The 17,293-nt window shown below is 35.6% G+C and overlaps 1 protein-coding gene and 1 long non-coding RNA gene across 2 annotated transcripts in view; one reads left to right on the top strand and one right to left on the bottom strand.

The window, feature by feature from the left end:
* Nucleotides 1–94: 94 nt before the first annotated feature.
* Nucleotides 95–5,743, bottom strand: rbm7 (RNA binding motif protein 7). The gene is given in 5 exon segments (NM_199925.1): nucleotides 95–983; nucleotides 1,465–1,558; nucleotides 1,918–2,005; nucleotides 2,434–2,596; nucleotides 5,595–5,743. Coding segments are annotated over 5 exon segments (759 nt in total). The 5' UTR covers nucleotides 5,688–5,743; the 3' UTR covers nucleotides 95–662.
* Nucleotides 5,744–5,900: 157 nt separating this feature from the next.
* Nucleotides 5,901–17,293, top strand: part of LOC141378686 (uncharacterized) — a 28,461-nt gene continuing 17,068 nt past the window's right edge. Inside the window, exon 1 of the long non-coding RNA XR_015515440.1 lies at nucleotides 5,901–5,990. This is a non-coding gene — a long non-coding RNA (uncharacterized LOC141378686). The remainder of the gene's footprint in view (nucleotides 5,991–17,293) is intronic.

The following is a 17,293-nucleotide window of genomic DNA, read 5'->3' as shown; positions in this document are numbered from 1 at the left end:
CATAAACACTGTTCATTGTTCACAACAACACTCATTCACAACAGAACAATATCAGTCAATGACTTAAGAAAATGAACAGAACCAAACATGCCACTGGACATTAAAAATGGTGTATTTACAAAAGTATTAAAACAAGGAATTCCTCAGATGTCTGGAAGATTTAAGAGTCAACACCAGCCTACAGTCTCATCCAGGACATTTAGAAACTTAAAAAAAACAATGTTTGTTTCTTTAAAAAAAAAGCATTTGCTAACTTTTTTATATATATAATAATCAGAATGAGAAATCCTGAGAAATTACAAATGTTGAACACAAAGATTCCACCAGCACATCAATTCTTAGGGTTACACAGAAATGTTTTTTTTTTCCCAAAAAGGACATTCTTAATAATAAAATAATATAAACAGGTATCCACCTGAGACCCAAATATATGTTAAAAACAGGCCAGCACAAAAAAAGGCCAATTGCTTATTCACCTTTTGTTCTTGCGTCTCTTCAAAAATCACATTTCTTTTCACTATACAGCCGCACTGCTTAACATTCTTTTTTTTAAAAATGGTAAGACGCAGTCCACCAAAATATGTCACATAAAAATTAAAAAGGAGTAACAAAAGATTATAAAAACAGTTAATTAAAAAACTAAAGTAAAACGCAACTGAAGTTTAAAAGTGTTTCCATCGTCCCTCTCTGGAGTCTCTCCGTCTGTCGGGGGGGTAGTTTCTGTTGTGTCCTCCACTGCGGTCATCATGGTGATAGAAATCGCCCCGCTGCCCATCTCGCCGATTCCGCTCATAGTTATTTGCTCCGTTTCCGTGCCGCTGATCTCTGCCCTGATGGTTGTTGTTGTCCTGGGGCGAGTGGCGCTGCCCGCGGTGCCCAGACCAGCCTCCGTCTGCGTTCCCCCGCAGCTGCTGCATGCCCTGCTGGAAGGTTCCGCTGAGCATTTGCAACTGCTGCATCTGAACCTGCCACATGTTGTTCATCTGTTAAAACAAGTAGTGACAATGTTAAGTCTGTTATGAAGCATTTACTGGTCAATAATACGGTCAAGTTTTAAATATTTAGATAAAAATAACATAAAATTATTAATTAAAAATTAGATAAAAAACATTTATAAACAACTGAAGTCAGAATTATATATTTTTATAATTATTAAAAATATAATAAAAATAATTATATATATACATATATATATATATATATATATATATATATATATATATATATATATATATATATATATATATATATATATATATAAATATATAAATATAATAAAAACATTATGGAATATGAATATATAGAAATAACTGTCACGATTTATATATATAATATTATACATATATAAATCGTGACAGGCCTATGTTTAGATATGACAGTGGAACAGACAGCATCTTTATGGTTCATGCAGCAGTAAAGTTGATGTGTTGACTGATCATGAGTGTTAGAGATCAGTGTTCTCACCATGGCCTGTCTTTGCAGAGTGTCTGGTGAAGAGAAAGGCCTCTGCATGTGCTGTGGAGGAGAGTAAGACGGAGAGCCCATCTGCTCTGGGGTTCTGGAAGACCACAACACAAGACTATAAAATAGAAGTTCTACAAAAGACACTTGACAGTGGAAAACACATAACTGTTTAAAAGGTACGATTTTGTATTAAGGGAGTCAAGAGGTTTAAAGTCAGCATGAAACTCAAGTTAAGATTAAAAATAAGTGTTTTATAAAGAGTGAAACTAAATTAGGAATCTTGCTGATATGAAAAATGTAAGAGATTAACGATTTCATGAAATCACAATGTTCACAAGAGACAAGTAAATACCAGGTGTAAATGTGATCACTCTCAGCTGTAGGGATCACTTGAAACAGACACTCAGGTGTAAAGCATATGTACTGAATCACTGCATTTAAAACAAACTTTACCTTCCGCCACGGTGACCCGGTGTATTTGCTGGACTGGGGTTTTGAGAGTTTGCTGGACTTTTGCCTTCTTGATTAATATGACTGCTGCCTGTTAAAACAGACCGGTTTAGATGAAGATTAGTCTGGTCCTTACAGTAGTCAAAATATTTCAGAATTTTATTTATGCTAGAAAAACTAAATATATTCAAGTCATTAAAGACATTCAAGTCAAGTTATTTCTCAAATGCAATGAACTGATTCAAAAGGTAAAAATGTCGTTTCAGAGGAAAGGCAAACTGCAAATGTGATTGAAGATTTTTTTTAAGCCATTCTAAATTATTTACACATGAATCACTCAGATGATCACGAAAAAAACAAACAAACAAAAAACATGAAGTACATTTTTAACACCATATTCTTTAATATTGTGAAAAAGCCCAGTCACCAAATCAGCCGGCATGAGGGTATGCTGAAATGTTGAACAGTGACAACCCTTAGAAAACACAAAATAAATCAACGCAATAAGGAAAGTCCTACCGGTTTTGAACTTTATGTTGAGCTGTCGTCCATGCAGACGGATTCCATTCAGCAAGTTCAAGGCATAGGGCACTGACACTTCATGCTTGAAGTTTACAAATGCAAACAGTTTTGACTTTCCTTCATTGTCTTTAGGGATTTTAACCTTGATCAATGGCCCAGCCTAGTGGAAAAGGAAATGCATGAATGACCTCTGATGTTGCTTTATATACAAAACAGAAAAGTCCTTTATTTATTAGTTTCTGTGAACTATAAATTGCCTGCAATAATAACAACAACAACAACAACAGCTACTACTACTACTACTACATTTATTATGAAGTAGATTAATAATACATAGTTAAATGTCACCTGACTTTATTTTAATATATATATATATATATATATATATATATATATATATATATATATATATATATATATATATACATATACATATAAGTATATTTGTGGGTTGATACTATTTAAACTGGTCTACACAGACTTTTGTAGATATCAACTTTGAATGTCAACAGTCAAGGGGAAGAGAGAGAAAAAAAAAACCCTGATAACATTTTATTCCAAAAGTAACATGCATATAATTATTTCTGGCTATCTGTATTATTTTGAAGTAGGTATTATGTTTAGAAATAACCTCTGCACCAAAAAAAAACAAGTAAATAATTGAGATGTCAACAAAATGATACACAGTTAAACCTTTGCACGGTGTAACCATATGGCAACATGATGCTTATGGTCATTTCCATAAGTTTCTTTTAGACCAACATTTTTTTTTTTTGTTAGAAAGAAAAGACCTTAGTTTAGCCAATGATGTGCTTTGGTTAAATCACATGACATGCTGTGCTTTTCTGTGACACGATTTCTGACTGGTGTTTATTGTTAGTTGCTAAATGCAAATGTAAACATCAATAGAAACAAAGGATCAAATTATGTCAGATCCACTAAAAAATCTGAAACATCACCTCCAGTACGTTATGATGACATATTCACAATTTAATTTTTTTAAATCAAATTTTTTTGTATATCGATCAAATGTATGTGTTACCAAATGGCAACACTGCAATTGTGGATCCTGCAATATTGCAATAAGTTAGCTAGCTAGCAAGGTCGGCTGTGAACTTTTAAGTTGTCACAATAACAAAATGAAAGCTAGTAATATAATGTTGAATAGTCATATGTTAATGGCATTTGAATTATGGACAAAATCAATACTTCTTTTGAATAGATATCAATACAGGGAACATTGTTATAGCGAGCACCACTATGTTCTATGGTAAGTGAAGCAAGAAAAGGACAGAACCGGCTCTTCCTGCAGATAAAACATTTGAAAGAGACAGTCCAGAGAAGTTAGCTCAGAGGCAGATAAGACAGGTGTAGTAGAGTGTATATAGTATAATATATAAACATTGTTAGCTAGTAGCTACATTATTCTGATGCATCTGGATATACTAGACTTATTATTTATTTGTTATAATATTGACTGGAGAAAATATTTATATTTACTTAATGTTGTATATATGATAATACACATTTTGTTTTATTATGTTTTTAATAATATTCAGCTAAAAAGAATGGAATGAATGAAAGCTGTTGGAAAAGCATGTATAAGGTGTTATTTCTAAGTTCTGTGTTAAAGCACATTATGCTGCAACACCAATGAAATCATTTCAAACAACAAAATTATTCATTATAAGGAAAGTTTTAAATTTGAAATTTCTAAGTTAGATCTACTGTTGGACGTTGCTGCCATATGACAACATATCATAAAGTACCTAAACAAATAAATTCCAATATTTTTTTAAAAACACTTCAAGTTCAGCCATTTTAGTCTTTTTTTATATAGATTTATCATAATACGTGCAGTAGAGGGTTAAAATTCCCCTGACAACATTATTCCAAAATACTTTGAGATATATTTATTGGCTGATTATATGATTTTACTATTAAGAATTTGCAAACAATACTTTTCTGAAATTATATTATTAAGGAGAAAGGCTGAATGTGCGAATATAAAACCAACTTCACCTTAATAAATCATATAATCAGCCAATAAAAACAACATTGTTCAATCGAGGTAAAGTAAGTTTTATATTCACACATTCGTTCATTTCGAAGTCTCCATATTGTTTACCATGTTACTTTGAATATTCGATTCGAATTAGCATGCAAGTGTGACTTGAAAACAACAACACTGTTTATTAAACTGAAAAATGTTGTACTTTGATACTCATTAGCTGCTAATATGATTTCGCTATTTAGAGTTTGCAAATAATACTTTTATGAAATTATATTATTAAGGGGAAAGTCTGAATGTGCGAATATAAAACCAACTTTATCTCTATCTCTGTTCACAGCCAATGAAACAGTGCTAATGTTGTTTTGAAGTCAAACTTGCATGTGATTTTAGTCCGAATATTCAAAGTACCATGCTGTCACTGAACGAATGTGTGAATATAAAACCAATTTTAACTCAATGATTTTGTTCTGATGTTCTTGTATTGTCAGTTCGAGCAATAAAATGATTATTTAGCAGTGAAATTCGTTGACATCTATTAAATTAACTGCCAAAAGAAAAATACAATCCTGTTGCATATGAATGACTAGAGTTGAAGTAAATTCGGATATTAATGTTAATATTAGAAGTCCAACAATGTAACATAGAGGTAAAGTTGGCTTTATATTCGCACTTTCCCCTTAATAATATAATTCATAAAAATATTACTTGCAAACTCTAAATAGCGAAATCAAATTAGCAGCCAATGACTATCAAAGCACAACAGTGTTCACAGTCAAGTCACACCTGCATGCTAATTACGATCGAATTTTCAAAGTAACATAGTAAACAATATACAGACTTCTAAATGAACGAATGTGCGAATATAAAACCAATTTTACCTCTATCAATAAAACTGTTGAACTGTTAACACGTAACGTTAACCAGATGCTAAATTCAAGAAATAACACAAACATGTGCTGCATGGAAACATTAGATTCGTATTCTAAAATAACACCAAACATACTACATTATTATCAAACAAACATCCATTGAGATACAATATAAATGAATTGTTTGTAAATCGAGCTGAAACAAACAACATCCAGGCCTTCAGTAGTATTAGCACAGGCAAGCTAACGTACTCAACTGACGCTAACACGCTTACCTGTAAAAACAGCTCGAATATAACTTCTTCTGTGACTTGGGGGTCCAAGTTCCCAACAAACAGAGTCCGGTCAGCCTCGTCGGCTATTCCCATTTTTAAAACAATTAATAATCCAGTCGGTTAATCGCGTCAACTCTGCTAGTTAGCTTAAATGTATGACCATCCCGTCTGTCTTTAAAACGCCTTTACCGTATGTGAGAAATAACTGTCGTGATGCACAGTCGCTTCACGACACAAATGTACAGTTCCTGTGAAGACCACGCGGAGGCGACGTTTTACACATTAAACTCTGCTTTTTTTTTATTTAAGCCTACAAGGCAGGGGTAAACAAGTAATAAGGGGTCATATCGTGTATGAGCTTTCGAGATGGACGTCAAAACCAAAACTAGAGAAAAGGTAAATAATACATGGCGACAATGCAGGCTAAACACTGTTCTTAGTGCGCAATATTAATATGCTGGTCGATGTGACTGTTCACAAGTGTTTTCCTCCCAGTTTAAAAGAAAGAAACCTTGCTAAACAATTTAAGTATTTACAATTTAAAATGTTAATTCTAGCTCACTTTATAAATCTATGTAGATTTTGGTCGCAAAGCATGTTTTAAAACACCAAACTGCAGTTTTTATTCTATATTCTGAAAATATATTTACTAAGAGAAATGTTCTTACGTAATTTGCGTGATTATATATTGTCAGGGCCTGATTTAGTGATTTTGGGGCCCTAAGCAATTCGAGCCATGGGAACCATAAGTCTTACAGTAATACACACTTTGTATTTGTATTTATATATTTGTTTATTTAGCTGTCTTTTTATATCACTGTCTTCCTTTCCATATTTTTATCATAACGCAATCTCTACATTTTTAATGATTTGTTTGCCTAAATCAGTTTACAACTAAAAATAATAAATAAACTATGTGGTTTTTAAAACTTCATTTTAATCTGATTTGACTGCTGGACAGGCGGCATGGTGGTGCAGTGGTTATCACCTTCACCTCACAGCAAGAAAGTCGCTGTGCTCGCTGTGCTCCGATTTTCACCACAGTTCAAACACATGCTCTGTAGGTGAATTGAATAAAATTGTCCGTAGTGTATGAGTGTAAGAATGAGTGTGTATTGGTGTTTCCCAGTCCCAGTTGCAACTGGAAGGGCATCCGCTGTGTAAAATATATGCTATATAATTTGGCAGGTTTATTCCGCTGTGGTGACCCCTGATTAATAAAGGGACTAAGCTGAAGGAAAATGAATGAATGAGTGATTGCTGGACTAATCCATGATTGGGGGTGGGGGGGACACAATTGCACAGATGCATTCATTCATTCATTTTCTTTTCGGCTTACTCCCTTTATTAATCTTGGGTCGCCACAGCGGAATGAACCGCCAACTTATCCAGCATCTGTTTTACGCAGCGGATGCCTATCCAGCCACAACCCATCACTTGGAAACATTCAAACACACACTACAGACAATTTAGCTTACCCAATTCACCTGTACCACATGTCTTTGGACTGTGGGGGAAACAGAAGGCACAGAAGGCTCGAATCAGTGACCCTCTTGCTGTGAGGCGACAGCACTACCTACTGCGCCTCTCAATTGCACAGATGTAATAATCTGTATTTGTTAGACCTTTATCCTACAAAATAGGATAGAAAATTACATTATATATATATATATATAGTTTATAGAAACTCCTAGGTATTTATTGTGGGCCCCCAGACAACCCTAAGCGGCTGCTTACCTCACTTATTGGTTAAATCCACGCCTGTATATTGCATTTTATTGTTAAAAAAAAAGATACTGTCTATTTATTTTCTGGCCCGTTCACAGTATTTTCATTTCAATTACAAGTGATAAAAACTGCCACAGATTACACAAATATCCTTTATATATCAAATAATAACCAATAATAAAACACCATGTATATAAAATAATAACCCAGTATATGTGAACCTGATTTCATCCATTGTTCAGATTCTTGTTGTATAAATTTGTTGTATAAATTATGTATTATTATAACATAATACACATTAGTGTTTACATATATCATTTGCATATATATATATATATATATATATATATATATATATATATATATATATATATATATATATATATATATATATATATATATATATATATATATATATATATATATATATATCAGATTACTTATTTAAAATGAGCTGAAACAACATTTGAGATTAACTTCATTTTTTTATGTTCAATCCTCTTATTTGTTAATGGTTAACTTAACCGACTTAAGATCGGATAACATGAATTAATTCATGAAATTAAATCAATCAACTGAGGAAGTACAGCACAATGTAAACTATTGTTATTATATATTAATTTTCTGTTTAGCTTAGTCTCTTTATTAATCAGGGGTCGCCACAGCGGAAGGCTCGAACCAGCGACCTTCTTGCTGTTAGGGGACAGCACCACCCACTGCATCACCATTATTATTATTATTATTATTATTATTATTATTATTATTATTATTATTATTATTATTGAGTGGTGTGGTGGCGCATTGGGTAGCGCTGTTTGCAGCTGGAAGGGCATCTGCTGCATAGAACATAAGCTGGAAAAGTTGCTGGTTCATTCCACAGTGGCGATCCCTGATTAATAAAGGGACTAAGCCAAAATGAATAAATAAATAATAATTATTATTATTTTTATTGCTTACCCTATTCATCTGCAGTGCTTTAAAGAGATAAATAAATCATCCCTCAGACTCATCACTCACCTTTAGTGCAGTGAAAATTAGTACAAATCTGAAAATCAATGTAGATTCATTCAGATGCCCTCGGCTTCGCTATGTGCTCCGATTAGATGAATTAAAATTGTAATGATTAACGATTTCTCAGTCAGACCTCAGGAACTCAGACAGAAGCTGCAGTTGTCGATGTTGAGGAGATAATGTTGTGCCGATAACGGTTGATAAACAGCATGGTTTAGCTTACTGTTGTTGGCTTATTTGTCTCTGCTGCTTCATCAGGCCTGTGACTCACTGAAAGCAATAATAAGTTGGAGGCTTCAGTCTTCAACATGCTATGCAATTATTACTTTAAAATAAAAGTAGAGATAAACTGTGAACTAAGTACCAAACATAAAATCCAGTGATTTATACAGGTCATTCTTACATCATCATGAAATGAGATAACCATATATGACTTTAATGCTTGGTCAGAATATGGCCCTGGAAAGCATAAAGCATCAATGTGAGCTTCATAAAAAATATTAACGTTAAATTAAAGAGTCCAGCAATAAAATTTAGTTGAACTGTTAACACACAACCTGATGCTTAATAAATCAAAAAGCAAAGCCATGTGCTGTATGAAAATATTACTTTCATATTTTAAAATAACACCAAACATAACATATTGGGTGAAGCAGTGGCGCAGTAGGTAGTGCTGTTGCCTCACAGCAAGAAGGTCGCTAGGTGGCTGGTTCGATCTCCAGCTCAGTTGGCGTTTCTGTGTGGAGTTTGCATGTTCTCCCTGCGTGGGTTTCCTCTGGGTGCTCTGGTTTCCCCCACAGACCAAAGGCATGCAGTACAGGTGAATTGGGTAGGCTAAATTGTCCGTAGTGTGTGAATGTGTGTGTGGATGTTCCCCAGAGATGGGTTGTGGTTGGAAGGGCATCTGCTGCATAGAACAGATGCTGGAAAAATTGGCGGTTCATTCCACTGTGGCGACCCCAGATTAATATAGGGATTAAACCAAAAAGAGAATGAATGAATGTATGAATATACATATTGTGTTGAGAAACATTATGAATGAATTATTTGTAAATCCACCTGAAACTAACAACAATCAGGCATTCAGTGGTATTCGCACTAGCAAGCTAACGCGATCAATGACGCTAACACGCTCACCCATCAAAACAGCTCAATTGTAACTTCTTTTGTGTCTTGGGGGTCCAATATGGCCCTGCGAAGCCTAAAATATCAATGGGAGCTTGATATAAAATGCTGTAAATTGTCATGAAGACAACAATACAATGAGATCTTAGCATTTACGTTTCTTGGATAGTTTGCATGTTCTCCCTGTGTTCACGTGGGTTTTCTCTGGGTGCCCCCCACAGTCCAAAGACATGCAGAACAGGTGAATTGGGTAGGCTAAATTGTCTGTTGTGGATGGGTGTGAATGAGTGTGTGTGGATGTTTCCCAGAGATGGATTGCGGCTGGAAGGGCATCCACTGCGTAAAAACGTGCTGGATAAGTTGGCGGTTCATTCTGCTGTGGCGACCTCGGATTAATAAAGGGACTAAGCAGAAAATAAAATTAATGAACAAACACAACACTGGACATAAGAGCTATTTTATAAAACCTAAAACTGCATCACAGCAATAGTTATTTAATGCTGTTATCTAAAATTATCTTAAATATTTTTTATTGTTACTCTAAACTTTCATGTGTCCTCTGGGGACAGACCATAGACTGCAGTTGATCTTTGTCTTTTACCTTACTTTGGTCAATTTATTAATGTGTAGTTATATGTTCCAACTGTAGGTGGCAGTGTTCGTCCTCAAATCTCTCATTGTGTTCAATATAACGCAACAAACTCCAGAAGCATAAAAATATACTCATGTTGAGCCAAAGTATAGCCTATTTGATAAATCTCAGAGAGAAAAAACAAGAGAGAGCCTGAGTAAAATACAATATCACAAAGGAGATATTCTTTCTATAGTTTCTTCTCGTCCTGTTCTTGTTCCTCCGTCCTGAGGCGAGGCTTTGTGCAGAAATATCATAGTGAAATTCACAGTTTGGTCTTCGCAGTGTGGCAGGGAAGTGCTGAAATCATTTTGCCTCAGTCACGACTTTTAGAGGAAGTGCTAAAAAGCGAATTTAGTGGATTTAAATGAAAAGAGTTTGGACTGTAGTCTTACAAGTGCTCATGTTAGCCTCGGGCAAAGAAGAATTAATGCTAGTGTGTTTAATTGATGTGTCGTGACCTGTCTTGTTGCAACATGTCAACATGCTATAAATTAGCATAATGCTTTCCTTTACAGTCAAAAAGAAATGTACTTTATGTCAGTCTTATTTTAATCCTAGCCTGAAATTATGAGAATATACATGTAGGAAAGCATATGTGGTGGAATGAAGTGCTATAGCGGTCCTAGTAAAGGTTTAGAGACAATTTATGTTACAACATTGACTGTATAAGAAAATGAATTGGCGTAAGATTGCATCGAAAAGGCTGTAAAAATGTCATGTGATGCTCCTTAAAACACGTTTTATTATTATTAGTAGCTATTTAATATTATAAATTATTATATTATATTATATTATTAATTTTATTGTCAGCTTAGTCCCTTTATTAATCTGGGGTCGCCACAGCGGAATGAACTGCCAACTTATCCAGCTGCAACCCATCTCTGGGAAACATCCACAAACACTCATTCACACACTACAGACAATTTAGCCTACCCAATTCACCTGTACCGCATGTCTTTGGACTGTGGGAGAAACCAGAGCACTCGGAGGAAACCCACGCGAATGCAGGGAGAACATGCAAATTCCACACAGAAACGCCAACTGAGCAGAGGATCGAACCAGCGACACAGCGACCTTCTTTCAGTGAGGCAACAGCACTACCTACTGCGCCACTGCTTTGCCTCATATTATATTATATTATATTATATTATATTATATTATATTATATTATATTATATTATATTATATTATATTATATTATAATATATTAAATTATTCATTGATTCTTTTTTTAGTTTAACACCTTTATTAATCCGGGGTCGCCACAGCGGAATGAACCGCCAACTTATCCAGCAAGTTTTTATGCAGCGGATGCCCGTTCAGCAGCAAACCCATCTCTATGAAACATTATTATTATTATATTATTATTTTATATTATTATTATTATTATTATTATTATTATTATTATTGTTATTATATTTTTATTATAATATTATGATTCTTATTTTATATTATTATTACTATTATTATATTATTTTATTTTATATTATTATTATTATATTATTATATTATTATTATTATTATTTTATATTGTTATAATTATTATTATATTTTATTATTATTATTATTATATTATTTATTGTCGCTTGTGTTTAAAATATAAACACTTGTCTTCATTTTTGAATTTCTTTGAGAATCCACGTTTTCCAAAACCATACAAAGGGTCAATTTCTAAATAACTTGGCATTTGTTTCGAACTAGCTTCTTAAAAGATTTTTCTTTACTGCACACACTCTTGTTTTCCTTCACTCAAATGCTAAAGAGCATGAGCACAGAATACTTCTAGTTTGTTTATATTAAGGGGGCACTTAAGCGTATTGAATTCCTGATTAAAATGTGTCCAAGGCAGCCCTAGGCGGACTGAAATGTCAACTGTTACACTTAACATGATTAAGACATGCACTCTGGCATCCGCGTCTCTATAATATTACAGCGTATTTTACCCAGCCGGCATAATTTTATCAGCACCGAGGAACGTGATGGTGGGGGTTTATCGCTTTGGGCGAGGTTGGCATGGGTGACACCATGAAAAAAAAGCAAGTGTGGCTGTGGAGATTCCCAGATCTAGGCCATCATCTACGTCACATTCACCCTCTTCACTAACCTTGGGGAAAAACACCAGTATGCCCATGATCATTCGCTGGTGGCTTCAACCTCTGTCCCAGTTTCCTTCACTCTCCAGCACAATTTGCTTTTGACTCATCACGTTCATAATTCATGTGGAATGAAGTGATGTAGGATCATTAAATGCACATGAATATTTGCGCGATGAAACCTCAATCGCACCGGCCGCTGGCACTTTCTGCCCTCCCGGTTGAATGGCTAGCTGAGAATATCTTGAAACGAGCTCACGGCTTTTCTCCGCTTGGGAGAGATCGCTTTTTTTAATGCCCCTGAGGTGTCACGGGATTCACAAAGATCAATCTTGCTTAATGCATCGGTTGGGGAATGCATCTGCTCTCCGCTGCTGCATTGTAAGCGAATGCCTGCAATTATTGATGGATCTGCAGAGTGCATGGATACATGTAAGGGATATTAAAAGCCGAGCGATAGGCCGAATGCGGCACATGACATAAACTATGCAGATGTCTGATATGGAGGTCTCGACTGGAACAGACACCGGGCCTGTCGTAGCTGTGAAATGGCTGCCAGACTGAGATGAAATGTCCTGAAGAGAAGCGAAAATACAAATCCTATCAGTGCGCAGACTGAAACACTGATGTCATGTACTGTTTGCAGTGTGCGGGTCATAAAGGGGGCCAAAGGCAAAGGACTTTGTCCTACAGATGGATTGGAGGAAGTCTAGTTATTCAGTTTGACTGTGTTTTTTCCAGAATTTGTGCCTTTGTGAGAAACTGCAGATGGCAACACAGGCTCTTTGGAATTATGTGCCCAGGAATACTTTCTGAGAACTGAGAAATATGTACTGATGGCTACGTCTTGCAGTTTTTGTTTTCCACTAGATCCACTAGAGCAGGGGTGGCCAACCCTGTTCCTGGAGAGCCACCTTCCTGCAGATTTCAGTTGCAACCCATATCAAACGCACCTGCCTGTAATTATCATGTGGTGTTCAGGTCCTAATTAATTGGTTCAGGTGTGTTTGATATGGGTAGGAACTGAAATCTGCAGGAAGGTGGCTCTCCAGGAACAGGGTTGGCCACCCCTGCACTAGAGCATGGGTTCCCAAAATTTTCAGCTTTCGACCCCAACAAACATTCCAGTGACTCGTGACCCCCACTATCCCCCGAGGTGGTTATAAACATACAAACAGTGCACACAACGGTGAACACACACCAATAGAAACTATTTTAATGAGTGTAACACCGCCGGTCCTACGCCACCCAATCCGCTCCGAGTTAGTATCGAACCGGCGACATTCCGCATGGGAGTCAGTTGATCTAGCAAGGAGGCTAAAGAACATGGCCTCTAGCATTCGTCACTAGAGCACCTTTAGAGGTCAGAGGAGTGAGGTTTACCTGCACAGCACTTACTAGCTGGCCTCCGTTACACTCACCCCCCTAAACTTCACTCCCATACGGGTCACAGCACCAATTTAACCCCACCAGTCCTACGCCACCCAACCCGCTCCGAGCTAGTATCGAACCGGCGTCCTTCCGCATTGGAGTCAGTTGCTCTACCAAGGAGAGCCCCTTCAGAGGTCAGAGGAGTGAGGTTTACCTGCACAGCACTTATTAGCTGGCCTCGGTTCCATGAGCTTATTGACAAGACAAAAAAGTGCAACAGCCTAACAACCATAGAATTATTTTATAGTCGTCATTCGTTTGTTTCATTTAATATTAACCTCACTTAATGAGAATGGTGGGCACAATGTTTACAGCACAAGACTATTCTTGGTTTAATTTCGGAGATCGCCACTTGGAGATCCTACTCTATGTTCAGCCCAGGCCTTTATTTTTAATGTACGTGAGTGCTGTAAAGGTGTCAAAGTTTAACATAACATGCTGCAACTAAACACTATTGTTGTGTCATTAATCTAGCGTAATAACCCCAGGCATCACAATCGAATGGATTTTGTTTTATCTAATATCCATTGGGAGGGTGCTATCGCAAAGCAACCTGTGAGATGAACGCCACTCACTTTACCATTAATCTTGCCAAATAACTGTGCTTATTACTGGGTAACAAGCTGTTATAATACGATGAAAGCATTATGTAAATAATATCTATCTATCTATCTATCTATCTATCTATCTATCTATCTATATATATATATATATATATATATATATATATATATATATATATATATATATATATAAAACATGTAATCAATATAACTTATCTCTAAGACAACAACAAACGCTGCACCGCATCGGATGTCATTCCCTCGCTTCAAATGTTAGTGCATCCATTTTTTTTCTGCAACTTTGCTGCGTGTGCATCCTGAATGTTTACAAGCCAGTAATTTGTCTATATATATTTTATTTTAAGAAACAACATATGCTGGAAAAGTTGGTGGTTCATTCCACTGTGGTGAAAGAAGCAACTAAGCCGAAGGAAAATTATTAAATGAATGATTTTTTAGCACTCTTTCCACCACTGGTGACAACTCAATCAAGACTTTATTCCTTCATTCAGTCACCTAAAAATGAAAATGGTATATTTTAAAATATTGCTTTAATTGAGCTACAGTAGTGCTGTTTAGATCAATATAACAGTGGACTATTCAGTTTCAAACTGAATATATGTTCATGTGAATTTGAGGTAAACAGGATGCAGTTTATAAATGCATGTAGTTCATATATCTTGTCATGTTTAATCAATTAACTTTAGTGACCTGGGATTCAAGAGTACTTAATTCAATTGAATACAGGTAATGCATTCTGTGTAATTGAGTTACAATTCAGTCATTTTTTTGTCAGCGTAATTCAACTCCCCGTGGGATCCAGTGGACAGATTAATTCCAATTTAAACTCATGAATTTAAATCAAGAGTTTCCTGCATATCTACATTTTGGGCTGTATGAAATATAAAGCTATTATACAAGGGATGATGTAACTCACTGCTGCTCAACCACAACATCACAATAATATCTGTATGCCATGTGTCATTTTAAAAGGATAGTTCACCCAAAAATGAAGATTACCTAACTATTTATTCTCTCTCTTGTGGTCAAAATGCTGGTCATTGATAGCCGTTGACTTCTTTTGTAGAAAAATACTGTGGAAGTCAATGAGTACAACCCATCAGCATTTTTCAAAGTTACTTCTTTTGTAAAGAAGGAAACTTAAATAGGTTTTGATCAAGTGAAAGGTGAGTAAATACTGACAAAGATTCTCATTTTTTGGTGAGCTATCCATTCAACAGGTAACATTTGCAAACATTTGGATTTGTAAATATTGCCTAACAATGCCTTTGCCTTAAAAAATAATAATGGCTCTATTTATGCAGAAACAACAAAGAGGTATGGTAACTAAAAACAGTAACAAAGAGATGAGAACCAAAGAAATAACAATACACCCAACCACACAAAGTTATTTGCAAAGTTACGATTTCTTAAAAAAAAGGGGGGTATTTTATCAGTGAGGCCTTTAAAAGTTTTCAACCCAGGCTCATTCTGAATACAAACCCCTATACATTTCTGGAGAGTGCCAAATAGGTGCCAGGGGGTATGTTTTTTGCAGTTTTTGTTTTCACGAATCCACCATAGGCCGCTGTGTATGCTTTTTGAGACCTCAAATTTGTCTGGCAAGTGCCATTCACACCTGATCTTCTCGCATTAATCCACCAGAGGCCGCTGTCGACTGACTGACTGACTGACTGATTGACTGACCCACCCTCCTCCTTCCCTAAACCCAACCGATAGTGTTTTCAAAAGCACTGATTGACCAGCGCCCAACTCCTTCCCAAAACCCAACCGACTATTTTTTTAAAAGCAATCCAGAAAAAGAAAAGCCCTCGCGGCAGCCTGATTTTTACCACATTTTAACCCTGTTGTTTACTTCATTATTTTATTAAATTTTTTGGCTTTAGTTTTTGTCTTATCTGCCTTCTGGAACCGTTCTTTGCCAGACTCAAACTCTGTTGTCGCGGTCAACTCCGCTCCACGTTAAGTCCAGTGGTGTAGGTGGCAAGCCACTGGTCAAACTGGTGACAGCGGAAAAGCCGTCCATATGGAGGTAAGCAGTCAACTGGTAGTTGAGAAGAGGAATGGCGTCATATTGCCCTGTATCATTTGCTTTAAATACAAAATGCAGCCATGCATACCTCTGGCTACATAAGAGCCTATGTTGGAAGTTTTGGTTTCACAAAAAAAAATTCTGTAAACGTTTCTAAAAAAAAAAAGAAAGAAAGAACCTTATATATTTATATGGCTGTTGTCGGTTTTTTATTGTACTAAAAATACAAATAAAGATCTTATGGTAACACTTTTAAACAGTGGTCCATTGGTTCATGTTAGTTACTAACACAAGCAAGCAATGAACAAAACTTTTATTACAGAATTTATTCAACTTTGTTAACATTAGTTATTGAAAATAAAGTTTTTCATTGTTAGTTTTTGTTAACTCACGTTAATAAACATAGCTTTGGATGTTACGAATAAATTAGTGATTGTTGAACTATGATCAATACTTAGTTCATGTTAATAAGTGGTATTAATTATTGGACTATTATTTTAAAGTGTTACCAAAATTGTATTTTTTTTAATCATACAAAGTCATTGAGTGGAACTTCCCACATACAATATAAATTTTCCCTGTTGGATTAAACACTTTTTTCAACACCGACTCATTATGAAAACATAGCCCTATAGACATTTCTGGAGACCACAAATTATGTAGCCAGAGGTACACATGGCTGCATTTAATTTTTTTAACGAACGCAGCGGGCCGGTATGATGCTGTTTCTTTTTTGCACTTATTAGCTGACCGCTTACCTCGGCTTTTCCCGCTGTAGCCAGTTTGTCCCGTTAGCTGTATGTCTGCGGACTAGAGATGCAAGAGCAGTTGACTAGGGTTCGAGCCTGGTGCAGAACAGTTCCAGAAAACAGATAAGACAAAAACAGAAGCCAAAAAATTAAATAAACAAGTAAATAACAGGGTGAGAATGTTGTAAAACATGGTAAAAACCAGACAAGGGCTTTTCTTTTTCTGCATTGTTTTTGAAAATTGTTGGTTGGGTTTGGTTGGGATTGTTTGGGATTGGTCGGTCAGTCATTCAGTCAATCAAACAGTCAGTC

This window comes from Danio rerio, chromosome 18 (assembly GCF_052040795.2).
Source record: "Danio rerio strain M-AB ecotype USA chromosome 18, GRCz13ab, whole genome shotgun sequence".
Classification (NCBI taxonomy): domain Eukaryota; kingdom Metazoa; phylum Chordata; class Actinopteri; order Cypriniformes; family Danionidae; genus Danio; species Danio rerio.
The sequence above is the reverse complement of the archived record's forward strand: the minus strand, read 5'-3'. Positions and strand labels throughout refer to the sequence as shown.